This window comes from Onychomys torridus, chromosome 4 (genome assembly GCF_903995425.1).
Source record: "Onychomys torridus chromosome 4, mOncTor1.1, whole genome shotgun sequence".
Taxonomy (NCBI): Eukaryota; Metazoa; Chordata; class Mammalia; order Rodentia; family Cricetidae; genus Onychomys; species Onychomys torridus.
In genome coordinates, this window is record NC_050446.1 from 138,549,693 (window position 1) to 138,577,326 (window position 27,634).

Consider the following 27,634-nt stretch of genomic DNA (forward strand, 5'->3'; position numbering starts at 1 on the left):
TTTTTTATTTGACATAAGATCTCATATAGCAGCTGGGTGGTGGCGCATGCCTTTAATCCTCGTTCTTGGGAGGCAGAGGTAGGTGGATCTCTGTGAGTTTGAGGTCAGCCTGGTCTACAGAGTGAGTTCCAGGACAACCAGGGCTGTTACAACAGAGAACCCCTGTCTTGATTTAAAAGGGTCTTGTAGCTCAGGCTGGTCCTATATGGGTAGCCAAGGATGACTTGAATTCCTGGTCCTCCTACCCCCACCTCCCAACTGCTAGGATTATAAGCATGTCCACCGTGTCCAGCTTAATACCTTTTTATATTATCAGGGATTGAACATGCATGTTCATTGTGGGACACTTTATAGGAGGGACACATGTTAACTACACTGCCCAGGCTGGCTTCAGATTCTTTGTGCTCAAGGGATCCCCCTTCCTCAGCTTAGAGAGTAGATGAAACTATGGTGCACTAGGTGCCTGGTTTAGAAAAACAGATTTCCTTTTGCAGGGAGGAGGGAACTTTTAAATGCATAATTAAAATTTCACTCAATCTGCCAGTTAGTCATGGTTATGCACAACTTGAATCCCAGCACTCAGGAGGCAGAGGCAAGTGATCTAAGTTTGAGATCAGCTGAGTCTATACAGAGCGAGTTCCAGGACAACCAGAGAAACCCTGTGTCAAAAAAAAAACAAAAAACAAAAAAACAAAGGGAAAAAAACTGTCTCAAATATCATTTAAAAATAGATAATGGGCCAGGGAGGTGGTGCACACCTTTAATCACTCAGGAGGCAGAGGCAGGCGAATCTTTCTGAGTCAAGGCCAACATGGTCTACAGAGTGAGTTCCAGGACAGCCAGGATTGTTAAAAAATAGGGAGAAAAACAGATAATGGGAACAAAGCTTGGTGGCTCATGGCTGTAATGCCAACACTTGTAAGTCTGGGGCGGGTAGATTACTGAGAGTCTGAAGTAGACTTAAATTATACTATGAGTTTCAGATCAGATTTTTAAAAATCGTTGAAAAGAAATCACATATACTGTTTGCATTAATTTTGGATGCCTTATCAAAGCTGCCTTGTCTCCTTTTCCAAACCTATGCTTTTTTTTGTTTGTTTGTTTTTTGAGACAGGGTTTCTCTGTGTAGCTTTGCACCTTTCCTGGAACTGGCTTTGGAGACCAGGCTGGCCTCGAACTCACAGAGATTGGCCTCCTGAGTGCTGGGATTAAAGGCGTGCTCCACCACTGCCCCACTGCTATTTTTTTTTTGTGGAGCTGAGGATTGAACTCAGGGTCTTGTGCTTGCCACGCAAGCACTCTACCATGGAGCTAAATCCCCAACTGCTATTCTTATAATAACTAGGATTTAATAATCCCCTGAGATTCCTTTCGTTCTGTACACAGATATTTGAGGAATTGGTTCCTAGATGTGGCAATGATAGATCACAAGATATTTACAATTTCAGCAGGTATCACAGGTAGCCTTCTGTGAACACTATAGTCCCATTCATTCCATTTGTTAACTCACACTCACCTTGAACTTCTTCCATATGTAGATGAGGTGTCGTTCATAAATTTACTTCATCCTCAGCAGCCTGCTCCTGGGCTGTATGTATCAGTCTTGATTGTTCTTTTCAATCTGTTCAAAGTCTTTTCCCTCAGCTGTTACTGTTTCATGTTTTTATACGCAATATGAACATTTTATTTTTTATATATGCTAATCTGCTTTTTAAAATGTATCTGTATATCAATAATAATAAATATTCCTCAGTGGCTGTATTTGTTTTTTTGTTTTGTGTTTGGTACTGGGAATTGTGCCTACTAGGGTCTAAGTCATGCTAGAGTTGGGCTGTACCACTTAGCTTATCTTTGAGTATATGTAGGAGGCTCTAGAATTCAAAGACATCTACTACACAGTCTGTGGATAGTTGGGCTATATAAGACCCTGTTCAAAAAACAGAGGACCTTATAGGAGTGCTAACTGGATTAAGTGCTTGCTTGTAGAAGCCACACAACCTGAATTCTCTTCATAGAGTCCATGTAAAGGTGGGAGGAGAAAATTAACTCCACACTTGTCCTCTGCCCTCCACACTAGCAGTGGTTTGCACACTCAAACATGTATGGAAAGTATGAACAGAAGCTGGATGAGGTGGTTCGTGTCTATGGTCCTAGCACTAGACAGCCTAAGGCAGGAGTATTGCCTTGACCTTTGTGCTAACCTGGGCTACACAGTTTAGGCCGGCCTTAGATGGGGAAAAACGACGTCTTAAGGATTTTGCTTCCTATGGTTAAACTGCCCTCTGTATATGTGTACTGAGAATTGAATCCAGCACCATGGGCTTTTTCAGACTAGGCAAACTGATGTTCTGCTAGCTCTATCCTCTATCGATGCACTTGTCCCTGCCTCTGCCTTCCAAGTGCTGGGATTAAAGGTGTGCACTACCATGCCCAGTCTTTAATCCTATTTTTTTCTTTTTGGTTTTTTTTAGACAGGGTCTATGTAGTACTGACTCCTGGGCTCAAACTCAGAAATTCCTTACCTTTGCCTCCTGAGTGCTGGAATTAAAGGCATCTGGACACCACCATGCCCAGCCCTTAGTTCTGTTTTTAACCTTACTTTTAATTTGTTCCTACTACATTAATTTGTATGTGTGCATATATATGTGTCATGGTACACATGGAGGTCAAAAGACAACCTCTGGTACTTGGCTTTCTATTGTATGGGTCCTAGAGACTGAATTCAGCTCGTACGACGAGGGGACATGCCCCTGTAACCCACTTGAGTCATCTTAATGACCCTTAATTTTTTTCATTACATTTAAATTTTTTGTATGAAAGTGCCACAGCATGTGGGAGGGCAGAGGATAGATCTGTGGAGTTGGTTCTTCTTCCACCATGTGGGTCCCTGGGGTTAAGTTCTAGTTGTCAGGTTTGGTGGCCTTTCCCTGCTGAGACATCTCTTTAGCCCTAGCCTTGGCTTTTGTTGTTGAATTTTTATGGGTTTGGGTGTTTTGCCTGCTTGAATGTACCACATGTGTGCCTAGTGTCTGAGAAGGCTAGAAGAGGTGTCAGATCCCCTAGAACTGGAGTTACAGGTGGTTGTGAGCTGCTGTGGGTGCTGGGAATCAAACTCAGGTCCTCTGGAAGAGCAGCCAGTGGTCTTAACCACTGGAACCATCTCTCCAGCCCCCAAACCTTAGGTTTTGAGAATACTTGGTGTGGGCACTTATGTCTTCAAATGACAAAATACCATCACCTTAATTTAAATAGGAGGGTAAGTGTCCTGCCTCACATACCAGTAGGAAGGATCCCAATATCCAAGATAAAGAATGCTTTTCTTTGTTCATACTAGTTCCTCTTCCACCCTTAGGACCTCTAATTATCTGACTGCCTATCTGCATGCCAGTTCTTTTAACCATTACAGTGAAGATTCGTGAGTCTGATGAACATCAGATGACCTACAGCTAAGGCTAGTAGTGACTAACTGCATGAGGGCTACCAAGCCTAGGTCAGCTTTGACTCAAAAGGTTTCCTAGAAATTTCCAGATCTTAGCTTTTCAGTGTTTGCCAGAGGAGAGTTTCCCCTCTAACTGTACATAGGAGGAACTGAGGACATTTCAGGATTTGGGGGTAGGGACTGAACACGAGTATGGCTTCAGCTGCCTGGTAGTTCTCCAGTTGAAGAGGGATGCCTCCCGAGGAAGGCCCCATTTCTGTGTTACTTTTCACTAGGTACAAGTGGAGCTTTTCTGAGCAGTCCTCTCTGGACCAAAGATCAAGCTGCACCTTGTACAGTGTAGAATGTCTAAAACACTGTCTTGTATATTGTAGACACTGTAAACACCAGCTGCTGCTACTATACCAGGAAAAGAGGATGTGTTGAGGGGCATATTCTGCCATACTGACCTGCCATAGGCAGCCAGAGCTTTCCCCAAAAGCAGTGATGCAGTTTTCTTTAGCACAAATCTCAATTCTGCTCCAACCATCAGCATTTTTAATGGGGCCCCCCAGTGACCCCTGTGGCATTGTCCTCTGCCCACTCTGAGATCCGCACACCATGGGCACGGACTCGATATAAGCATGTGAAACGTGGATGGCCCCAGTTGCTTAGAATCTGAATCTTCACCTTGGGGAAGGCTGACGGAGGGTCATTCTGGGGAGACAAACGAATCGTGCCAACTACTGCTCTAATATTGTCCTCCCCATCAATATCCATCTTAGCACTCTCAACCCCAGAGATAAACACACCTGTAGGTGGAAAGTCTGAATCTCAGATTTCTGCACATCAAAGATGAATTTTCCCAAGAGCACTTCAGTCTCATCATCAACTTGGAGCCCCTGGTGGGTGAAGAGTGTATGGAGGAACAGTGAGGCACAGAGGGAGAGAAAACAGCTTTGTTCAGGATCTTCAAGGTGGTGTTCTACAGCTACATGTGCTCTGGCTTATGTTCTAATGAAAGATGTATAGTGTGGAATGTAGACTTGAAGAAGCCAGCAACAGCCAGGGTGTCCTAGCACCAGGGATGCTAAGCCAAGATTGTAAGATTAAAGTCAACCTGGGCTGCACAGAATGACCCTGTCTTAAGCAAACAAACCAGGCTATTATAAAGTTGTTAGCAGGACTGGAAAGATGGCTCTTGCTGGGGACCCAGGTTGGTGGCTCACACTGTTCTTAGCTCCAGTTCCAGTGGAATCTACCACCCTCTTCTGACTTTCTGGGGCATTAGGAATATACATGATGCACATACAAGCAAAAACACTCATATCCTTTAAAAATTTTTTTTAAAGAAATCACTCTTTTTAAGATCACTATTGGGCCTTTAAAAAAATTTTTTTTTTTAAAGAAATCACTCTTTAAGATCACTACTGGGGGCTGGAGAGATGGCTCAGTGGTTAAGAGCACTGACTGCTCTTCCAGTGGTCCTGAGTTCAATTCCCAGCAACCACATGGTGGCTCACAACTACCTGTAATGAGATCTGGTGCTCTCTTCTGGCCTGCAGACATACATGCAGACAGAACACTATAATGAATGAATGAATGAATGAATAAAACAAATAAAATGCACAAATTAATCTTTAAAAACAAAACATTTAAAAAAGATCACTATCATCAGACAACTACTTCATAGGTTTTACAGATGCAATGAAATAATGTGTATAGAGCTTGGCAAGCCAAACAAATCTGGATTTAGTTATGCTCATTATAACCTGTAGCAACTTGTGAGTGTGTGCAGTTCATAGATGAGCAAATAATGCCAAATGCTGGCAATGATTCTCCCCACTGCCGAGGGTTTTCTGAACAAAATCCCCACCTCCTGGTCTCAGCCCCACTCACAAAGACTGCAAAGTCCCGGGGTGCACTGCTGGCTCCTCCAGTGTGTGCCACGGTGGGTGGAGGATGCTGCAGGGTGATGTCGCTTAACTGCACATGACCTGGCAGTCGGATCACCACCTGGCCTTTATCACCTTCAAAAGCCCAGCAGTTTCCAGGGAATACGTCTGGCTGTAGGCGGGTTTGGGCAGACCATCAGAACATAAGACAAACCCCCAAGTCCAGACAGTACTGAGAACTGGAGGGTGGCCTGAGCTGCATAGCAAGACTCTGTCCTAGAGCTGCTGCTCAGCCCAGAGCTCTACCTTCTGCCTTGGACCTTGTCTAACCGTGGAGACAATGCTGAGACCCCAGTATTTTACAGTTCTCGGCTTGGCAGGAGCCTTCCCACACCATGCCAGACCGTGTCGGCGGTGGAGCACCTCTTGAAGCTAAACTGACCTCAGCTCCAGTCTTCTGTCCACTACGTTGATTCTTGCCCTCACCCTGGCTCGGCCCTTGGTACCATCCCCAGCTCCCGGGTTCCAGGCCCACCTCCAGGATGACCGAGGGTGGGCGTGCATAGTTCCAGAAACTCAAGCGATTCCAGAAATAGGCAGTGTTGGTGTCCTCATAGTCATCGGACGTCTTCTCCAGGTCGATGGAAGCTCCTAGAATGGGTAGACATCCCTTTCAGGGGCTCCTAGGCTTTCTCAGCAATGCGGTTGTCTATGACCCGGCCCCCTCCAGTCTGTTTCTTTCCACATCTGTGTCTTACCCACAGAGCTCAGTGCATAGTCAGGTTTCCGAACGAAGTCCTCATTCAGCCTCTGGAACACAAGCTTGGCCACTCTCTAAAGAGGCAGAGGGTGGACCAAGAGGGTTTTGGGCTAGTTTACAGTGGGCCGGCTTCTCAGTAACTCAATATCCAGAGATAGGACCTTAAGGGCCTTAAGAGTCCCCACAGTGGGTGTCTGGGTGAAGATTCATCTCAGGACCCAGGATGTGGTAGTTCCAAAGAGGGTCCTTGAGTGATGGCAGCTGGGCCCCTGAGCCTCCATGCAGGCACTCACCTCACTGTGGGCTGCGCGAACGCTGGACACCTCCTTGTGGAGTTGATTCAACTCTGCCTGGAGCTGCTGCAGCTGCAGGCCCTGAGTGTGCACACGCTGGTGGTACTGGCTGGATGGAGATGTAGGCATCATGTGACCTGTCCCAGGGCGCTCCTTCCCAAAGGCCCACCCCGGCTGCCCCCTTTTACCTCAGAGTCAGCATCTCCTTAGGTTCCTGGGGAGGGAGGAGCAAATAAGCGATCTTCTCCCTGTGTGGCCCGACTCACCGGCCTCCCTTTTTGAGAATGACTCCCCTTTCCTCCCATTCTCAGTTGGCCTCTGGGGATTACGCTCCATGCTTCCTACCCTGCCCCCTCCCAGTAGCCCAGGGATGCCCCCCCACAACCTCCACCCCACCTAGGGGCTTAGTCTCCCCAACTCACATTCTCCAAAGGGGGGACCAGGTACAGGAGACCCCACCAGAGTGCTGGAGAAAGAGAAGGGCATCCTCTGGTATAAGGGGACAGGGAGGAAAGCAAGGGGGTAGGGGTGGTGGCTGGGGCGGCAGAAGGATGGTGAGAGACCAAGCAGGGGTCACTAGAGTGGGCTGAGGGGCACAGGGACATGTGAGCTGGATTTGGCTGCAAACCTGCAGAGCTGGGGCCCCAGGGAATCAAAGCTCCTCACCTGCCAGAAAGACACTCAGAAGCGACGCAGCAGTGAACAGGAAGCGGATGGAACAGACCTCCCTGAGGAACCAGGATGGAAGCTGATGCCTTGAGGACCTAACTCACCCTAGCCTCGACCCCAGGGTCCTAGACCCAGTTCCTGGGAACTCGACCAGGTAAGAATCAGCTCAAGGCTTGGTGGGGCCCAGCCCTGCTGCCCATCCCTGCCCCTTCTTCCTCTGACCTGTACACACTGACCAGCACGTCTCCTGCCACCGATAACAACACGCTCAGCACCTGAAAGAGGAAGCCTGGGGCCCAGGACAGGGAGGGCGGACCATGAGGGGTGAAGTGGGGCAAGTTCACAAAGGCTCGGGAGGGACGGGGGCAGGGGGCGGGCAAGGTCCTGGGTCTCAGGAGACAAGAGTGGGCTGGACAAAGGAGCTGAGCTGGACACTCGGACCCGGACTCGGGCAGGAGAACTGGGGTTCCCAGTGCCGGGTCAGAAGGGATCGGGCTGGACACTCGCACCCGGGCTCGGGCAGGAGAACTGGGGTTCCCAGTGCCGGGTCAGAAGGGATCGGGCTGGCCTGGCTCGTACTCAGGAAGCTCTTCGACACCCGCGGGGCAGGCATCTCCTGCCTCAGATCCAGGGCGGGGAGAAGGCTGAGCTGCTCCTCCAAGCCTGCCGGAGATCCAGCCGGTTCTGCGGGAAGCCCAGGGCTTCATTGAGGTCTTGTGCACGCAAGCTCGCACTTCCCCCGGGGCCCGGCTGCGCCCGAGTCTAGTGCCAGACAGCCGGGCAGCCTCTCAAACAGACCTGGATGCTGCCGCACCCCCGTGCCAGCCACGCCCCCTACGCACCCCCGGACCCGGGGCCGGAGAGCCGCAGTCAGCCCAAGAACCCGCCCCACCCAGCCCGAGTCCCGGCGAGGCCGGGCCCGGGTCCGGGATGCCACTCACGCCGGCGCTGTGGCGCCTCGTCAGCCATGCCCAGTCACAGGATTTCCTCCGCCCCCTCCCGGGACGGGCCATGGCACCGTGCACCGCCACCCAGGGACTCGTGCCGAGCGCGCCCCCTCAGGCGCGAGGCCGGAACTGCACCCAGGTCCGCGTCGGGCCCCGCCCCCGCGAGCCCGCCCCGCCCTCTCGCCCCCGGGCTGGACCCCGCCCGCACCCGAGGCCCCGCCCCTCACGGTTGCCGCGCCACAGGCGGTCTGCCCATTGTGGCTCCGAGGCGCCGGCTTCGGCCAAGAGCTTCCTGCCCATGCGGCTCCTCCGGGCACTTGTGGGCTTAAGGCGGGCTCGGCACAGCTCGAGCCCCGGGCCCTTCTGCCCTCGGGCTGCTCGAGCTCCGGCCCAGCGGACCGGCGCCCATTGCTGTCCCCCGAAGTCACGCTGGGGGAACTACTGCTGTTGTCGCTGGAGAAGTCGGGGGCGTGCTTGTGAGAGGACGCGGCCGAGCCTGGGCGGGGGCTCCGCCGCATCCTTTCCTGGGGCTGCCCGCCCCCCAACCCCCGGGGAAGCCGCAGTCGCCGCAGCCAAAGCCCTCGGCCCTCCCTCCGCTGCCGCGCGCCGCCGGGTCCGACCCTGCGTGAGCCCCGGGCGGCGCGGCCGACTCCGCCCTGGCGTCTGCGACCTGCCCGCTGCTGCTGACGTCACAGAGGAGCTGTGTCACAGAGCCGCCGTGACGTCACTGGGAGCCCAGCGAGTCCCGGGTGTTTTGGTGTATGGCTTCGTGTGTGTGTGTGTGTGTGTGTGTGTGTGTGTGTGTGTGTGTGTGTGTGTGGATGTCGTTCTCCACCTTCGTTTTTTGAGATAGGGTCTCTCTTATTGAACCCGGGGCTCACTGTTTTTTGTTTGTTTGTTTGTTTTCTTCAAGACCCCATGGATCCTCTTGGATCCTCTTGTCTCTGCTCCCCCAGAGCTTTTGATTACAGGCATGTGCCTTAACACCCTTCATTTCTGTGGGTTCTGGGGCTAACATCTCAGGTCCTCATGCTTAGGCAGCAAGCAGTTTATACACTGGGCTGTGTCAGCCCCTTCACTTTGTTTCTGAGCCAAACCAGCGAGTCCTAGGGATTACAGGCCCCTGAGCTCTGGCCTAGCTTTTTACTAGAGTGCTGAGTCCCTGCACGTGGGTCCTCAGGACTTGGTTGACTGTGCCATCTCCCCAATCCTTTATGCATTTTGGACATGAGGTCTTGCTAAGTATCTCTGCTGGCCTACCACTGGCTATGGAGCCCATGATGATCCTAAGTGCCTATCATTCCCACTGCAGTGTTAACTTATGAGGATTTGTGGGGGTGGGGGTGGGGATGTTTCAAGACAAGGTTCTCTGTGTCTTTGAACTCGATCTGTAGTCAAGGACTCAGAGTTCCACCAGCTTCTACCTCCAGAGTGCTAGATTAAAAGGCATGTGCCACCACCGCTGGCAAAGATGGGGATTATTTATTTATTTATTTTTGGTTTTGTTCACTTCTGTATCCTTTAAGATAGGTCTAGCCTATAATGAGTGCCCAGGTACTTAGGAATATGTAGTAAATATTAAGAGGGAGCAGAGCATCATTAAAAATTACTGTTTTAATCACCCCTCTATTTATTTTTTAAGAGTCTCACTATGTAGCCAAAGCTGGTCTGGTGCTCAGCTCTGCCTGCCGCTATCTCCAAGCACTGGGATAAAAGGACCACACTTCTAGCCATATATTTTTTTCTCCCTCCCACTCTTCCTCTCTCTCTCCCTCTCTCCTCTCCCTCTTTCTCTCTCTCTCTTCTGTGGTGTCTGTGTGTGTCTGTAGATTAGGGGACAACTTTTGGGAGTCAGCTTTCCCTTTCCACCATGTGGGACCCAGGAATCAAATTCAAGTCTTCAGACATGGCAGCAAGTGCTTTTACCCACTGAGCCATCTTGCCATCTTAGAATGTACATTTAAACAACTACATGCTCAATCCTAATTGAGATCCACCCCAGAGAAAGCAATGGTGCTTAAAAAAAAAAAAAAAAAAAAAAAAAAACACAGCAGAAGACAACCTTGGTGGGTTGGAGCCAAGGGCCCTAGAAAGCCATGCCATGTGTCAGAACTCACGTGGAGAATTTGTCGGGGAGGGAGGAAAGGAATACAGAGTGCACCTCTGGGGATAAGGGCTGAGGGAGAGGAGGAACAAGAGAGGAAGAGAGATGCAGAGGCGGGGGAGGGGGAAGAGAGGCGGTGCAGATGTGGCCTCATGGGAAGAGAGAGAGGAAGAGAGGTGAGGAAGGCACTGCAGCTGTGGGATGGTCTTTCTGTTTGCTGTGAATACATGTCGCTACTATTGGTGAATAAAGAAGCTGTTTTGGCCTGTGGTAAGGCAGGATAAGAGCCAGGCGGGAAATCTAAGTGAGATACTGGAAGAAGAGGGCGGAGTTAGGGCAGATGCTTAGAGGATGGCTTCTTATAGTTATCAATTTAAAAGACTGTTTCTTCTCAATACCTTTACCAGAAAAAGACACAGAAAAAGTTGCCTTCACAGTGCCTACTTATAATAATTCTCAGTCTGTTAAGAGATATCAGTGGAAGATTCTCCCACAGGGAATGTTGAATAGCCCAACCCTGTGCCAGTATTTTGTATGACAGCCATTGGGAGTAATACGTAAACAGTTTCCTCAATCTATAGTTTACCATTATATGGACGACATTTTACTAGCTGATTCAAATGTAGATACTTTAGAAAGAATGTTTGAAGAAGTAAAGGAAATTTTGCCTTGTTGATTACAAATTGCTCCTGAAAAGATAGGTCCTCTTAATTATATAGGATGTAAAATAGTTCTACAAAAAATTAGACCCCAAAAAGTGCAAATTAGGAGAGATCGATTACAGACACTTAATGACTTTCAAAGATTATTAGGAAACATTTCCAATCTACTGAGTACTATTGGAGTAAAAAATGATGAACTGAGAAATTTGTTCAAAACCTTAGAGGGTGACAAGGACTTAAATAGTCCAAGAGAATTATCAGCTGAATCTGAGAGAAAATTGGCTTTGGAGGAAAAGGAAATACAGGATGCACATGTGGATCATTTGGATGCAAAACTTTATTACATTTGGGTATTTTAGCCTCTATGCATTCTCCTACAGGAATTTTAATGCAGAGGGAAGATAATATATTGGAATGGCAATTTCTACCAAATTAAAAACTTATGTGGAAAAGATCTCTGAGTTGATTTTAAAAGGGAAATTGAGACTTCATCAATTAGCAGGAATAGACCCAGCACAAATTGTAGTACCTTTAACTAATGATGAAATTGACAAATTATGGGCAGAACGTAAACTTTTGCAAAGAGCTTGCAGTAATTTTTTGGGAGAGATTAACAAAAAATATCCCAAAAGCAATAGAATTAAACTTATAAAGAGAACTAACTGGATCCTGCCCTGAATTGTATGTGAAACACCAATATATGGAGCCCCTACAATTTATACTGATTCAAACCAAAAGGGAAAAGCAGGTTACACATCAGAAGATTTAAGTAAAGTGGTTCAAAGTCCTTATAATTCTGTCCAAAAATCGGAATTATATGCCATTTGATGGTATTAATGGATTCTTTTGGAAACTCTCAACATAGTTACTGACTCTCAGTGTGCAGAAAGAATGGTCTTACACATTGAAACTGCTGAATTTATCCCTGATGAGTGAGAATTAACTTATTATTTATTCAGTTACAAGAAATAAGCAAGAATAGGAATCATCCCTTATATATAACACACATCCGATCCCATATGGGTCTGCCAGGCCCTCTAGTATAAGATAATGATGAGATTGATCAGTTATTGAAAGGAAAATGTGCTGGAGGCCCATTAAAAACATCATGTCAATAGTAAGGGTTTTAAAAAGGATTTTTCCATAACCTGGCAAGAAGCCAAGGAAATTATAAGGAAATATCCTACTTGTTCTTTATACAATCAAACTCCACTACCAGAAGGATGTGTTTCACTTCGCAGAATTTGGAAAATTGAAATATGTGCACCACAATATTGATACTCAGGATTTCAGTGGGCAACTGCTCTGAGTTCTGAAAAAGCTGATTCTGTAATCACTCATTTGCTAGAAGTTATAGCCATCATGGGTATACCTGCACAAATTAAAACTGACAATGCTCCCCAGCATATGTCTCTGTCTAAATGAAACAGTTTTTTGCTTATTACAATATAAAGCATATTACAGGTATTCCACATAATCCTACAGGCCAAGCAGTTATAGAAAGATCAAATCAAACTCTAAAGGATATGCTAAATAACAGAAAGGGGTAACAACGCCCCCCCCCAATAAGTTACATAATGCTCTATTAACTTTGAATTTTCTCAGTGCAATGAGAAAGGAACAACAGCTGCAGTGAGACATTGGATAATAGAAAAAACTATGGAATTAAATCAGCCTGTATACTTTAAAGATGTTCTGACCTCAGAATGGAAACCAGGGCATGTGTTACATTGGGGACAAGGCTTTGCTTTTGTCTCCACAGGAGAAGAAAAGCTATGGATACCATCAAAATTGATAAAGGTTCAATTTGAACAAGGGAGACCTCTTAATTAGAAAAGGTGATAGTATATCAACCAGCATGACCATTCAATTTAAACTAACTTATACCACTAACAAATGCTTTTCATTTGATCAGCTATAACTTGCCACAAGGGAACCTCCTCAAAGTTAGGGTTGGGGAAGGGTTTTGTTTTTGTCTTTCAGGAGAATGAAGGCTAAGGAATCTGAAGAACACTGACAAATGAGACATCTGAAGAAAAAGGACAAATCGTGCTTGGCTGAGGAGCCAATGGGGTGAAGCTACCATCTGTGGGATCGTGACTGAAGGCCTGGCCTCTAAGTCAGAATCCCACCCAGGCAGAATGATAAGGCATTGCCAACGGAGCCCCTGGATAGCCAGCTCCCCCTCCGTCCCCGCCGTGCATCGGGATGGGTCCGGTGCGGAGAGCCATTTGCCCCAGGAAATGGGCCGCCCTTTTGCCCATTCCATTGAATGCACGTTCGTGTGGAACCTGGCGCTAAACCATTCCTAGACCTGCGTCTGGGTCGGGGTTTCATACGCAGCTCCCTTGATGCGATCTATTGAAAGTCAGCCCTCAACACTAAAAATTTAAAAAAAGAAAAGAAAAGAAAAAGGACAAATCATCCAGAAAAAATGTCCTAAGAAAAAGAGTAAACTGACCTATTGGTATATCACATATCTAACAGGATAAAATTTCATAAATCTTTCTAAATGTTTGTTTCTGCTCTTCTGTACAGACACATAATACAAAAGGTCTTTATGTATTCCCAGTTCATTTAAAAATTAAAGCTGGCTTTGGAGTTGGAGTGTGGCTCTCTCCTCTAAACCCAAGTATGCTTGTTAAAAGAAAATCTCTGTATCATGTCAGAAGAGCCACCTGATATGGGACCGAAGAAAAACAAAAATTAAGGGACTGTTCTATTGCCATTAATCTCATGGTCCTTTGGTTTTATTTTGACTCTTTTAAACCTTTTTTCTTTTTTTTTCTCTGAGACAGGGTTTCTCTGTGTAGCTTTGGAGCCTTTCCTGGAACTCACTCTGTAGACCAGGCTGGCCTTGAACTCACAGAGATCTGCCTGCCTCTGCCTCCCGACTGCTGGGATAAAAGGCATGTGCCATCACTGCCCAGCTAAACTTTTCTTAAGGTATGAATTTTATATCAAAATTTATAAGATTAATATATGTATCTAATTTTAAAATTTTGTCATGATGTTAATGGTCATATAGAGTACTAACTAATTCTAGAAAAAGGCTTCATTAGCTTCCTGTACATGTTTTCATGTTTGAGTCTCTATCAGTTTTCTGCAGTGAATCATGACCATGCCTAACAGTGACTTTGAAGTTTTCAAAAAGATGATGGAACCCCACAATGATGATTCCAACAGGATGATGATAACGCTACCAAGCTGACAAATATCACGCAAATTGGCTTTGGGTTATAAACTGCTCAGGACAATATCAAGATGGCTAGCTGAGGTGACCCACAGCCCTACAGACTACTCCAGTCAGGACTTGACCATATTCTAAATTTCTTTGTGTCCCCAAAAAACTACCAGTACCCCCAATTAGCAGGAAGTAGCCTAGGAAACTACATCCATATCCCCCCAAAATGGATTATGGATGTTTGTCTTTGTTTAGGGGTTGGTTAAAAGTTGTTATTGGTCATAGTCAATCTCTTTCTAGAAGAAAGGGGGATATGATATAGAAATGTATTATATAGAAATGATAGGATAAAAGGGTAGATTATTGAATTTACTTTAAAAAAAGAATATGAATATGATACGAGAAAGAGATAGATTATTGAATCTACTCTGAAAAGAAAATGGAAGATTATTGGTATGATAAGATAAAAAGGTAGATTATTGAATTTACTTTTAAAAAGCAGCTACTAGTTTTAAATATTTTACATTGGATTACATTTTTGTGAATTGTACACAAATTTTGTACTTATATATTGATACAAATTTGAGATTATTTTTGTTAGAACATACTGTGCATATGTTTCCAATCTTGTTCAAGGTATAGTACCTATACAACTCATTTAACAATGTAATGCAATTTTCTAGTCCTTGAAAGTTATTATTACCAACTAATATATATAAAGAAGTGCTGGGGCTGGAGAGATGGCTCAGAGGTTAAGAGCACTGACTGCTCTACCAGAGGTCCTGAGTTCAATTCCCAGCAACCACATGGTGGCTCACAACTATCTGTAATGAGATCTGGCGCCCTCTTCTGGCCTGCAGGGAGAACACACACTGTATACATAATAAATAAATAAATCTTAAAAAAAAAAGTGCACCGGCTGGTGGTGGCGCACGCCTTTAATCCCAGCACTCGGGAGGCAGAGGCAGGCAGATCTCTGTGAGTTTGAGGCCAGCCTGGGCTACAGAGTGAGTTCCAGGACAGGCTCCAAAGCTACACAGAGAAACCCTGTCTCGAAAAAAGAAAAAAAAAAGTGCAAGTTAGTAGTTAGTCATTACAATCAAACTTGTAGTCCTGTTACTCAAGTTTTCTTCAAAGATATATTTCAGAGATATATTTTAGGTAGACAGGCCATCTTCAGACACTTCAGAGATCTATAGAACATGACATTTAAGATGTTTTAGTAACATAAATTCTTTTTTTTTTTTGAGCTGAAAATCGAACCCAGGGCCTTACGCTTGCTAGGCAAGCGCTCTACCACTGAGCTAAATCCCCAATGCAAATTCATTTTTTTTTTTAAATGACAACGTGACATGTCTACTCCTGGCAGCACCAATCTACTTCAGAGAAGATGATGGTCATCGAAGAAACTCTTTATGGAGTTTACTTTCTTTGTGGCAAATTAGCCACTGGTCAAGAAAGTGCCCTTGCCTCAACTGCTGACAGTATGCTGTCCAAATGGACAAGCAGGACACAAAAGAAAGGACTGCTGATCCTTGCCAAGACAAGGTAGGAAGGCCATTTAGACAATCCTGCTTCACAGATGAGTCTGTCAGATATGCTAGGTAGGCCTGTAGGCCAAAGATGGATACCCCAGTGTTGCAGAGGAACCTGGGTGACTGTCTAGGCAGCCAGCTATTTCTGTCATTTCTCACATTTCTTAGAAGTCTTTGGTAATCTTATTTCCTTCTTAGGTCTCTGATGGAGTTGAAGATTAGATAGTTATAGTTTTTCTTGTTAACAAATTCAGAAAAGAAACTCACTAAAGAGGTGTAAAGTGTATAAGTTTAAAAGCCATCAAAAGATAGTTTGGGGTTGGTAATACAAGTTAGGATAGAAAGTGAATTAGGTACAACATTTTGGACTCACTAAAATAGCATAAATAATGGAGTATTTTTCTCTGAGTCTGGCAAATGTTTATGGACTGGACATTGTTAATGTAATTCTTGACAGTATATGTTATGTATACTTATTGTACGTATTGTATATAGTTTTTCTTATATTAGTTACAACTTTTTTATTACTTTAGACAAAAAAGGGGAAATGTGGTGATATATTGTGTACCCTAATAAAATTTGCCTGAATACAGAGGCTACCACAGAGATCCACAACTGGCTAAAATTCAGAGACTAAGTGACCATGTATTGTCAGCTCCAATTGGTGTATCTGAGTAGGGGACACAGAGGTCCTTGTGCTCACAGATAAGCACTAAAGGAACCAGGAATATTGAACACACAGTGTTGTCTCTTCAAAGGAAGAGGTGTATAACCTGCTTTCCGCCCAGAAGAGATACGGTTTATAGCCTGGTGATCTTAGTGCTATCTGCATGGCCAGGTCACACCTGACTCCCCTAGGCTCCTACTTTTGTCACAGTCTTCCTCCCTAGACCCTTATCTTGAGCATTATTTCTCAGTCAATAGGACCTATATTTATGGGAAAGTCACATGTACTTTCCAGTGACTTTTTGTTTTTGTTTTGGTTTTTCGAGACAGGGTTTCTCTGTGTAGCTTTGTGCCTGTCCTGGATCTCACTTGGTAGCCCAGGCTGGCCTCGAACTCACAGAGATCCACCTGCCTCTGCCTCCCGAGTGCTGGGATCAAAGGCGTGCGCCACCGCCGCCCGGCTGATAATAAAACTTTTCATACGAGTGCTATTGCATGATGTGAGTGACTTCTGCCTGTGCCCCTCAGCTCCAACCTACCAAGGTCTGTCTCCTGCTGTTTTACAATGGGAGATTTCATAAGGCTCCACCTCTAGATGAAGAGCTACTGGCAAACGGTGGCTGCTGAGAGAGGAAGAATCACTTTTCTCCAGAGGCAAACATAGTGATCCGTTATCCCAAGGGGTCAGCCCTAAGCACATGTACATAAAAGCAACATTAAATGGGCTCATTAGTGGGGGGTGTGCACATACAATAATCATAGTAGAGGTCATGAATTTGAGAGGGAGTGATGGGGCATGGGAGGAGTTGGAGGGGGATTGGTGTTAGAAATGGTATAAATACCACATATAAAATTCTCAAAAACATTGAGTTAAAAAGTAACCTTTCTTGTCAGGTGTGGAGTTTCGTTGTTTGGATTTTTGTTTTGTGTGGTTTTTAGGTTTTAGAAGCAGGGTTTGCTTCAAACTCACTATGTAATGATGATCTTGAACCTCTCATCCTCTTGCCTCCATCTCCTAAATTCTGAGGTTTTAGTCATTCACTATGCCTAATTTATGGGGTGTTGGGATTTAACCTATGGCCTCCTGCATCCTAAGTAAGTATTCTACAAACTGAGCCACACCCCCAGTTCTTCCTAATGCCATTATTGAAATGGAAAAGCTAACACAAGGAGGAGTCTTGTTATTTAGCTTGAAGCTAAATAACAAGACCCAGTTCTTCTGATGATCCCATCTTATCTACATTCCTTTACTTCAGCCAAGCTGAAATTACAGGTCCTAGGACACCATCCCTTCCCACTACCTGAATGTTGGTCTTGGGTTCCAATTTCTGTTTCAGATCCTGTTTTAAAGACCCCCTCTTCAGCAAAGTGCCTCTGTCCTCCCTCCTCAGAGCTCCCCAGTCCTGAACCTTCCCTACTGTGAAAGTAACTGTGACATGTTCTTTTTGGGTTGTGTTCTTATTGGCATGTACGAAACTTCCTACAGATAAAGAGCACATCTGTTTCACCTCTCCTTGGCTTCATCTCTCCATTTGTGAGAACACAGCAAACATTTTGCACGTAGGAAGTAAATTAAAAAGAATAACTTGGAGTCTGGGTGGTGGTGGTACACATCTCTCAGGAAGCAGAGCCAGTTGGATCTCTGGCTTCAAGGCCAGCCTGGTCTACAGAGCTGGTTCCGGGACAGCCAGGGCTACACAGAGAAACTCTGTCTCAAGAAACAAAATAAAAACAAACAAACAAACAAAAAAAAAAAAAAAAAAGGAAAGGAATAATTTGGCCAGGGAGATGGACCAGTGAGTAAAAGCTCGCTGCCACGTCTGACCTACAGCCTGAGTTTGATTCCCAGGACCCTCATGGTGGGAGATGAGAACTCACTCCTGCAAGTTATCTTCTGACCTCCATATGTATGCTATGACGTGCACAACTCTCCAAAATAAACAAATGCACAAACAAATGTAATTTAAAAATTAAAAACTACTCTGGGGGCTGGAGCAATGGCTTAGGGCTGGGGAGTGCTGCTCATCAAGAGGACCAGAGTTTGGCTCTCAGTATTCAGGTCCAACTGTTCACAACTGCCTGTAACTCCAGCTCCCAGGGATCTGGACACAAATGCATACACGTACATATCAATAGAAATAGTAAAAATTTTAACAGCTAAGTAGGACATTTATATACAGACAAATGTACACATAGTTAATTTTTAGTCTGATTCTAAGGTTTGCAGACTCCCCGGACTCCATTTACAGCTTCACTCGAGTCCTAGTACACTAAGCTAAGGGCCTCTGGCTTCTGGTTAGGAAGCACAAAGTACAACTACTATATGTAGGCTAGGGATGCATTCAACAAACGTGGTGAATGTGTGCAGTGCTGACACTGGAGAGAGGGTCCGTCTTTTGCTCCATCTGTTTATCCAGACAGTTTATTTTTGTTGTTGTTTTGAGACTAGGTCTCACTGTGTAGCTCAACTTGACTTTGAACTAGAGATCCACCTGTCTCAGCCTCCCAACTATTGGAATTACAACTGTGTGTTCCCGTGCTTGGCCCCAGCCACTGTTTTTCAAGGTCTACTGTGTGTGCTACATTTGGAGGTGAACTCTGGGAACTCAGAACAGAACAAGAAAGGTCTGAGCCAGGTGTGGTGGCACACACCTTTAATCCTAGCATGAGGGAGGCAGAAGGAAGCAGATATCTGAATTAGAGGCTAGCCTGGTCTATAGAGTCAGTTCCAGGACAGCCAGGACTACACAGAGAAACTGTGTCTCAAAAAACAAAACAAAACAAAAATTATTTATATCAACCTGACACAGACTAGGGTCATCTCAGAAGAGGGAACCTCAATTGAGAAAATGTCCTAATCAGATTGGTCTGTAAGCAAGCCCGTGGCACATTTTCTTGATTAAAGTTTGATTTGGGGGGCTGAAAAGATGGCTCAGTGGTTAAAGAGCACTGGATGCTCTTCCAGAGGACCCCAGTTCAATTCCCAGCACCCACATGGCAGCTAACAACTGTCTGTAACTCCAAGATCTGACACACTCATACAGACATACATGCAGGCAAAACACCAATGCATATAACATAAAAATAAATTATTAAAAAAAAGAAAGATTAGGGGGCTGGAGAGATGGCCCAGCAGTTAAGAGCACTGGCTGCTCTTCCATAAGACCCAGGTTCAATACCCAGCACCCACATGGCAGCTCACAATGGTCTGTAATTCCAGTTCCAGGGGATCTGACACCCTCACACCAATGCACATAAAATAAAGTTTAAAAAAAATTCTTACAAAAAAAAAAAAAGATTGATTTGGAAGGGTCATAAGAGAGGAAGAAACCTCAACTGAGGAAATTCCTGCATAAGATCTGGCTGTAGGCAGGCCTGTCAGGTGTCTTAATTGGTGACTGATGGAGGAGGAACCAACCTGTTATGGGTTGAGAACAGCTCTGGGCTCGTGGTCCTAGGTTCTATTTTTTAAAAAAGCAGGCTGACCACGTTGGTAAGCAGCATTCTTCCATGGCCTCTGCATCAGCTCCTGCCTCCAGGTTCCCACTCGGTTTGATTTCCTGTCTTGTTTTCCCTCAATGCATAGCATGACTTGGGATATGAAAGCCAAATAAACACTTTACTCCCCAAGTTGTTTTTGGTTGAGGTGTTTCATAACAGAAGTAGTTAACCTTAACTGAGACATAAATTGGTACCAGGGACTGGGGTATTTCAGTGACAGACCTGACCATGGGTTTTTTGAAGGACTGTGGATTAACTTTGGAACACTGGGCTAGAAAAACCATTGGGTGTTCAAAGCTGGTGAGCAGGTCTGTAGGAGCCTGGGAGGTAAGAATTTTGAGAGAAATATAGATGATGGAGTCCTGGTTTATGAAGTTCCAGAGGGAAGATTGAGAGTCACTGAAAGACTCTCTTGGGGCCGTTGCATATTTTGAATTAAGACTTATGGTGTCTGCTGAGCTGAGTTGAAGAATCACTGTGATTAACAGGATAGCAAAACCTCTAATGTGAAAACATTGCTTTCCTGGGACAATCAATGCTAGAGCTGAGAAATTATAGATGACTAAGAAGAGCCCAGCATCACTGAGGCGAAATCTTCTGGGAAGTGTTTCCTCAGGGTTAGTTAACACACAAGCAGTGGTCTAGGAAGAGCCTCGGTTCTAGCTCATGTTGGCAGCTGAACTTTGTTATCTGTAAGAGTCTCTCAGGTGGTAGTGATTTTGAAGGCTTGAAGGGGTCATGGAGAGCAGCTGAGTCTTGGCACTGTGAGAGGCCAGGAAAGGTCACTGGTAAAGGTGCAATCTCAGTAACAGTTGAAGGCCCAGGATTGAAGGGGTCAAGGAGAGAAATTATGCTTGGCCCCATGAAGAGAGCCTAAGAGAAGTTATTGGTGAAAGTGCAGCCCAGTCGCAGCAAGAGATTCCAGCATTTTGGTGATGCTAATGTCATAGTATGACCCCCAAGGACAGCAGCAGCTATGAGGTGGAGCTGGCCTGAGTCTACAAGACAAGCTTTGTGAGCTGTGGCAAGCCTTTGGAGGAGCCCAAAAGATTGTGAGTCCCAGAAGTCTAATTTTGCTCTTTCAGATTGTGACTGTGCCCTGGTTCTTTGTTCTTGGAGTGAGGAAGTATGTAATTTTTTTTTTTATTTTATTTTACAGGAGCCCACAGTTGAGAAACTCTGAATTTTTAAAGACATTTTGGAGTTTTATAGAGACTGAATTTTTAGAGACTGATATTTTAAAAGAGCCTAAATTTTTAAAGTGTTTGAATTGGTAAAGACTGTGAGCTGTGAGACTTTTAGCTAGGCAGAGGTAGCTCAGCTTTTATTCCCAGCACTTGGGAGGCAGAGGCAGGCAGATCTCCTGGTTCGAGGCCAGCCTGGTCTACAGAGCAAGTTCCAGGACAGCCAGAGCTACACAGAGAAACCCTGTATCAAAAAATCCCCCCCCCAACAAACAAAACCTGTGAGACTTTTAAGTTTTCAATATATATTTTTTTAAATTTTTTGAGACAGGTTTTCTCTGTGTAACAGTCCTGAAACTCGCTTTGTATATCAGTCCAGCCTCGAACTCACAGAGATTCATCTGCCTCTGCTTCCCAAGTGCTGGGATTAAAGATGTGCACCACCACTGCCCGGCTTCCAATATATTTTATATTGTGTTATTTATTAATATGAGATCTTTTGGATGAAAGATTATTATTATTATTTTTGGAAAGATTATTGTTAAATAGTGTTGTATTGCTGTATCCATTTTACAGGGGTCAATTGTTCTGGCTAATTTTATGTCAATTTGACACAAGCTAAAGTCATATGAGAGTAGAAAACCTCAGTCGAGAAAATGCCTCTGCAAAATCGGGCTTTAGGCAAGCCTGTTGGACATTTTCTTAATTACTGGTTGTTGGGGGAGAGCCCAGCTTATCTTGGATGGGGACATCCCTGGGCTGGTAGTCCGTGATTCTATTTAAAAAAAAAAAAAAAAGGTAGACTGAGCAAGCTGGCAAGCAGAACTCTGCATGCTTGAGTTCCTGCCCTTTGATAGGCAAGCAAGTGTGAGTGGAATAACCCTTTTCTCCTCAACTTGCCTTTGGTCATGGTGTTTCATCACAGCAATAGTGACCCCAAGGCAACTCCCTAAATTACTTTTGGTCATAGTGTTTGATCACAGCCCTAGAAGGAAAACCAAGGCCTCATGGGCAACCGGGGCCAGCCTGAGATCCCGCCTTCTCCATCCCTACCCTGTCCCAGCTCCCATCCCATAAAGACGAGACACAGGCTGAAGCTTCTTGGCATCCTGCAGATGGTACAGACAGAATTCTGCGCTGACAACAGGGACTGTATCCCCACCTCTCAGGCCTCAATCCTTCCTACCCATGACCTCCTTCCCTTGCCTCTCAGGCCTCAATCCTTCCCCACCCATGACCTCCAGGCCTGCCCCCTGTCTGTTTGCCTAAAGGGAAGGGATTGCTGAACTTGCTGGGTGAGTCCAATGAGTCATGGACAACACAGGTGGGCAGAAGGGCAAGCCAGCAGACTGAGAGCCAGAGGCACAGTGACCATGGCTCTGACCGTGTATGTGAGGCACCTAACAGGGCTACCAGGCATCCATGACCGACAAGTGAGGCTCTGCTTTCGTGGTAAGACTTGCATGGGTGGTCTGAGGATGTCTAGAACTGGGGAGTTCTGGATTCTTCATTCCCCAGACCTCCAACTTAAATCCTGGCCAACTCTATAACCTGTCTCCCTTCTCCATGTCTTCTACTCATTTTCTTATCTTTCACTGTGATTGGGGAACTAGACTGTGGGCCACCGGCGGCTGGGGTAAATGATTTGTGTATGGGTAGGGGCTGAAAGATGACTAGTTTCATTTTTGAGCAGGTTTTACCCAGAAAACAAGGAAAATTCACTGTGGCCGGGAAGCAGACATTGGTGAGGTCAGTATAGCTGATTCTTAGCTGGAAAGAAGTCAGTATTTTCCTTTTGGGGTCCATGGTGGCGCAGAAGCTCATTCCTGGGCTTGGAAGGTATAGTCTCCAGAAATGGTGTGAGTCTTAGGTTTGAGATGTCAGTCTCAAAACTAGTGGGGTTAGTTTTTGATTGGCAGTAAGTCCCAGATCAGCCCTAGATTGAAGTCAATCCCATGTTGGAAGGGTTTGTTTGAGGCTTGGGAGATCACTCCTAGAGGTAGCCTCACATTTGGACAGTTGGGACTAGACTGTGTGAGGGTCAGCCCAACATCTGGTTATGAGCATCTTCCTGTCCCCAGCTGTTTCGTTGGCCCCACTATGGATCTCCACTGGCTGGGCAAAGTCTGTCTGTACAGGTGGTCAACTGTAGCCGTGTGTTCAGCCCCAGGTGAGTAGAACTGGAGGAAGCCAGGGAATGGTTTGGTGTCAACTACCTGACTCGCTCTTTTTTGTTTTTTGAGACAGGCTTTCTCTGTGTAGTTTTGGTGCCTGTCCTGAATCTCGCTTATTAGACCAGGCTGGCCTCGAACTCACAGAGATCCTCCTGGCTCTGCCTCCTGAGTGCTGGGATTAAAGGCGTGCACCAACACCCCTGGCCTGACTCACTCTTGTGCTCCATGCTTCTTCTAGGCCCCTGGGGACCCTGGTGATCTCCCTGCAGCAGCTTCAGAGTGCTGGGCACTTGGTGCTGAGAGAAAACCTAGTGGATGAGAAACTCCGGGTGTCCCCAGTAAGTTCCACCAGCCAACCATCAGCAAGCCTAAGACTTCCTCCAAACAGAGGGTTCCATTTAACTGAGCCAGGGGAAAACTTGAGCCAGACAGCAGTGGCAACAAGCACCCCGCCCCAGCTCAGGCTCCTTTTCTAGCAGCCCCTGCCTGAGTCCTACATGGGCCAGAAGCAGGCGATTTCTGAGTCCCAGGGCATGTGGTGAGTGTACTGACGCTCCTTGGGTCTGGGGTAGGCTCACTTTTCTGATGGGAGACAATGATGAACCTGGGACTTCATGGAAGGTTGCCTATCCTTAGAAGAGGTGGACCTGGCATCAAATCTCAGATCCACCTCTTCCCCCTGGAGTATCTAGAAGAGTTCAGCATCTAAGCTGTTTCCTCATTGACGTAATGGAGAGTCAGACCTTTTGTTTTGTTTTGTTTCACTCAATCATTGGTTAAGTTCAAGGATGATATTGAGCAATGGAGATTCAGTGGTAAGCAAAACCAGATAAAGATTTGCTTTCTTGAAGCTCACTAGCTACCACAGGGGTCCATACTAAGCAAGCATCCACAGAGGTAGAAGCCAATTTGCTGCTGTTGAATGTTACAGAAGCACTGGTAAGAGTCTATGAGAATGTGTAAGTAGTTTGTGACCTAGATGGAAAGGTTGGAAGCGTTCCCTTGGAGAGATGATGCTTGAGCTCAGAACTGAAGGTGATAAGCGCTAACTGAAGGAGACTGTTCAGAGGAGCCTGAATGCGTAGAATCCCAGTGTGCTGATGGGGCATAGTTGGGGTGCTGAGTGGAACAGAAACCTAGAATGAGATGGAGCTGGCAAAGTTGTCAGGGACCAGGCCGGCCATGCAGAGCTGAGAAGGCCAAGGACAGAGAAGGAACAGGCTCAGGAAGTAGCGAGCATGTTGAAGCTGTTTGTTTGTTAGTGTTTGTTTTGTACTTTCCAGGCTTAGGTTTGTTTGTTTTCAGTACTTTTGAGCCCAAAACCCTTCTGAAAACTAGGAAAGCACCCTACCAACTGGATCCTCATCCTCAAGTCCTTTAATTTCTTTCCCTTTTATTTATATAGCAGAATGTGATAGTGCATGTCTTTAACCCCAGCAGAGGCAAAGGCAAGTGGATCTCTCTGAGTTCCAGGTCAGCTTAGTTTACATAGTGACATCCAGGTCACATTAAAACCCTGTCTCAAAAAATTATTTAAAATTTTTTTTTTTCTGAGCTGAGGACCAAACCCAGGGCCTTGCGCTTGCTAGGCAAGTGCTCTACCACTGAGCTAAACCCCCAGTCCCTAAATATTATTTTTTAAAGATTTATTTATTCATGTACTTTATGTGTATGAGTGTCCTATCTGCATGTATACCTGCATGCCTAAAGAGGGAATCAGATCCCATTATAGATGCTTGTGAGTCACCATGTGTGTGTTAGGAATTGAACCCGCATCCTCTGGAAGAGCAACCAGTGTCTTACCAGATGAGTCACCTCTTCCAGCCCCTTAAACATTTATTTAGTTAGTTGGGTTTTTTTGAGACAGGGTGTCTCTGTATCTCTGTCTGTCCTGGAACTTATTCTGTAGACCAATGTAGCTGGAGAGCTTCTCTCCAGGTGCCACCAAGCCCCAGTGGTCCCACAACCCACATATAAAATAATCACTCAGACGCTTATATTACTTATAAACTGTATGGCCATGGCAGGCTTCTTGCTATCTAGTTCTTATATCTTAAATTAACCCATTTCTGTTAGTCTATAAGTTGCCATGTGACTCGTGGCTTACCAGTACCTTACATCTCACTTGTCACGGCGGCGGCTGGCAGTATCTCTCTGACTTAGCTTTCCTATTCCCAGAATTCTCTTCTCTGCTTGTCCTGCCCATACTTCCTGCCTGGCTACTGGCTAATCAGCATTTTATTTATATAGAACAATATCCACAGCACTTCCCGCCCCCCCTTTTTTTTTCAAAAGGAAGGTTTTAACTTTCACATAGTAAAATTACAGATAACAAAACAATTATCAAGCAAGAATTACAGTTACAATATCTAGTCTATTTATAATATCTAGTCTATTTATAATATCTAGTCTATTTGTATTCGGCAGAATTAAAGATATCCTATATTTGTGAGTCTAAGGTTTTATCTCTTATCATAACTAAGGAAAATTATAACTATCTAGTCTTCAACTACATCTAAGACCTCAGAAGGATATAATATTACTTGAGAAATGGGAGAAGGATGCAAGCAACTTTCAGGAGTCTTGCAACAATAGACAGAGACAGCTGGCAGCCTGGACAGTCATCCAATGTTCCTTTGTAAAGTTGGGGCATCTGTCTTCAGCCCACAGGACTAGAGTCTCTCAGTCACTTCTCTCAGTGTCCTGTAGAATGTTTGGCAGTTTTCTCTGCAAAGCAGGAACCTGAAGGACCATTTTGCCAAGCAAAGTTCAGTGGTCACCTTCTTATGGGTCCTGCATGTCCAGTTGATCAAGCAATCCAGGCAAGAACAGTTTCTTGCCCAAATGGCTATTTTTGCCAAGGTGAAGATAAACTCCATATGAAGTGTCTTCAATGCCCATCCTCCTCTCTGAAGTAAATCGGTGCTGCCAGGAACAGACATGTCTCACTGACCAGAAAGTCTACATTTTTTTAAAAGATTTATTTATTTATTATGTATACAGAAGAGGGTGCCAGATCTTATTACAGATGGTTGTGAGCTACCATGTGGGTGCTGGGAATTGAACTCAGGACCTCTAGAAGAGCAGTCGGTGCTCTTAACCTCTGAGCTATCTCTCTAGCCCTTACATTTTTAAAATATTTTAAATGCCATATTCTGTAGGTCTTTGAAGTATTTGAAGATTACCTATCTATCTGAAATATTTCTCTGTATTCCTAGAAGACTTAACTAACATAGCTACAAGTATGATTATCATAGAGGACTAATTATTAATCTATTTTTAAATTATCCATTATAATTTTAAATGAGCTGTACAAACATAATACCTTAAACAAGAGTAAAAATATACACACAGTATAACAAAATTAACTAAGTTTGTATCAATAGACTAAAATCTATACCAATGTAAAACATTTTAAACAAGTTGTTGCTCTTTAGAAGTAAGTTCATTAATCTACCCTTTCATCCTATTACATCTATATCATATCCCCTTTTCTTCTTTAGAAAGAGATCGCATTTATAATCAACCTGATTTAAATAAAAATATTGGTTTTTCTCTGTCCCACACCAGAGGCTCTTCTGATTTGGGACACAAGAATCTCTTAACCATTTTTTTTTTTAATCAATATGTCTGGGTTTAGAGATGGAGTGAGCCAATTCCACCTCCAAAGCCAGCTTGATATATTTGGGAATTTAGGCGTAGTTTTTCTTACTACTTCCTGCTGGAGGGGGACACTGTATATTATGGGGACACAAAGAAAATTTTAGGATTATGGAGTAGTCTGTGAGAGTATATCTTCTGAGCTAGTTGCCTTGAAACCATTCTGGATGTTGGATCATCTGGGCCATGGTGTCATCAGAGACCTTTCAGGGGGTCTTGGCTGGCCACACCTGATGTATCTTAATCTGGAACAAACCCACAGCCTCTGGCTTTCTGTGGAAACAAAAGCAAAGCCTCCTTTCCAAAGCAACATATCTTTACATCTAAATTTTGAAGTCAAGGTGTCTTTAAAGTATACAGATTGGCTTAACTCCGCTGCCTTTATAATCAAATATCTCTCTTTAGTTAAAAATCCCACAGACAACACAATCCAGATTCTCTGTGTAATATCCATCTTTATGTGGCTTTTTTTTATAGTACCTTTATTGTCTCTTTAAAGACTTTATTTTTATTTTTATTTTTTTGTTGTTGGAGCTGAGGACCGAACCCAGGGCCTTGTTCTTGCTAGGCAAGCACTCTACCACTGAGCTAAATCCCCAACCCCCCAAGACTTTATTTTTAAAAACTATCTATTTTTTTATAACTGTATATATATTATATATTTTTTTCCTCTTTCAAGCCTATGTACATTTTTACACACATTGTAAAGCATTTAAAGTCTTGTTCCATCTGAATCTGTCTTATCCTGAATCTACTGTATTAAACTGAAGCATTCTAAGACTGAAAATGTGCTGTGGTGTCTCCGCAGGGGAGCCCCCCCCCCCAGCTTCCTGAAGTGGCGGTGGTACAGTTTACCACCAGCTCTGGGTCTGGAGCCATGTGTACCATCAACTATCAGAAGCAGTTCTATCAAAGCAGCACATAGCCCAGAAACCTTTTTTTTTTTTTTTTTTTTTTTTTGTACTAGCAAAGGCTAAATCCA

At 44.9% G+C, this 27,634-nt stretch overlaps 2 protein-coding genes across 4 annotated transcripts in view; one reads left to right on the top strand and one right to left on the bottom strand.

The window, feature by feature from the left end:
* Positions 1 to 3,923: 3,923 nt before the first annotated feature.
* Positions 3,924 to 8,644, bottom strand: Spag4 (sperm associated antigen 4). 3 transcript variants are annotated; one of them, XM_036183107.1, is made up of 12 exons: positions 8,191 to 8,644; positions 7,615 to 7,719; positions 7,258 to 7,324; positions 7,033 to 7,094; positions 6,789 to 6,832; positions 6,555 to 6,580; positions 6,367 to 6,475; positions 6,072 to 6,147; positions 5,849 to 5,964; positions 5,318 to 5,485; positions 4,231 to 4,320; positions 3,925 to 4,135 (listed from the first exon to the last, which is right to left on the bottom strand). In XM_036183107.1, exons 1-12 carry the CDS (start codon positions 8,498 to 8,500, stop codon positions 3,977 to 3,979), a joined length of 1,332 nt encoding a protein of 443 aa, XP_036039000.1. In that variant the 5' UTR covers positions 8,501 to 8,644; the 3' UTR covers positions 3,925 to 3,976. The 3 variants fall into 3 exon arrangements, with proteins under 3 accessions (XP_036039001.1, XP_036039000.1, XP_036039002.1); XM_036183109.1 differs by having other exon boundaries at positions 3,926 to 4,135; positions 8,210 to 8,338; XM_036183108.1 differs by lacking the exon at positions 5,318 to 5,485 and having other exon boundaries at positions 3,924 to 4,135.
* A 13,547-nt stretch (positions 8,645 to 22,191) lies between these two features.
* Positions 22,192 to 27,634, top strand: part of LOC118583077 (fer-1-like protein 4) — a 41,260-nt gene continuing 35,817 nt past the window's right edge. The window contains 4 exon segments of the mRNA XM_036186372.1: positions 22,192 to 22,270; positions 22,512 to 22,567; positions 22,900 to 22,988; positions 23,231 to 23,330. Coding sequence (XP_036042265.1) covers positions 22,192 to 22,270; positions 22,512 to 22,567; positions 22,900 to 22,988; positions 23,231 to 23,330 — 324 coding nt within the window.

What these genes read in the sequence shown, in the direction of transcription:
- Spag4 (XM_036183107.1), bottom strand. Translation starts at nt 8,500, where the DNA reads ATGCGGCGGAGCCCCCGCCCAGGCTCGGCCGCGTCCTCTCACAAGCAC. An exon ending in AAGGAGATGCTGACTCTGAG is followed by an intron (nt 6,476 to 6,554) that starts GTAAAAGGGGGC and finishes ATCTCCATCCAG; the next exon opens with CCAGTACCACCAGCGTGTGC. An exon ending in CACCCTCGGTCATCCTGGAG is followed by an intron (nt 5,486 to 5,848) that starts GTGGGCCTGGAA and finishes ACCCGCCTACAG; the next exon opens with CCAGACGTATTCCCTGGAAA.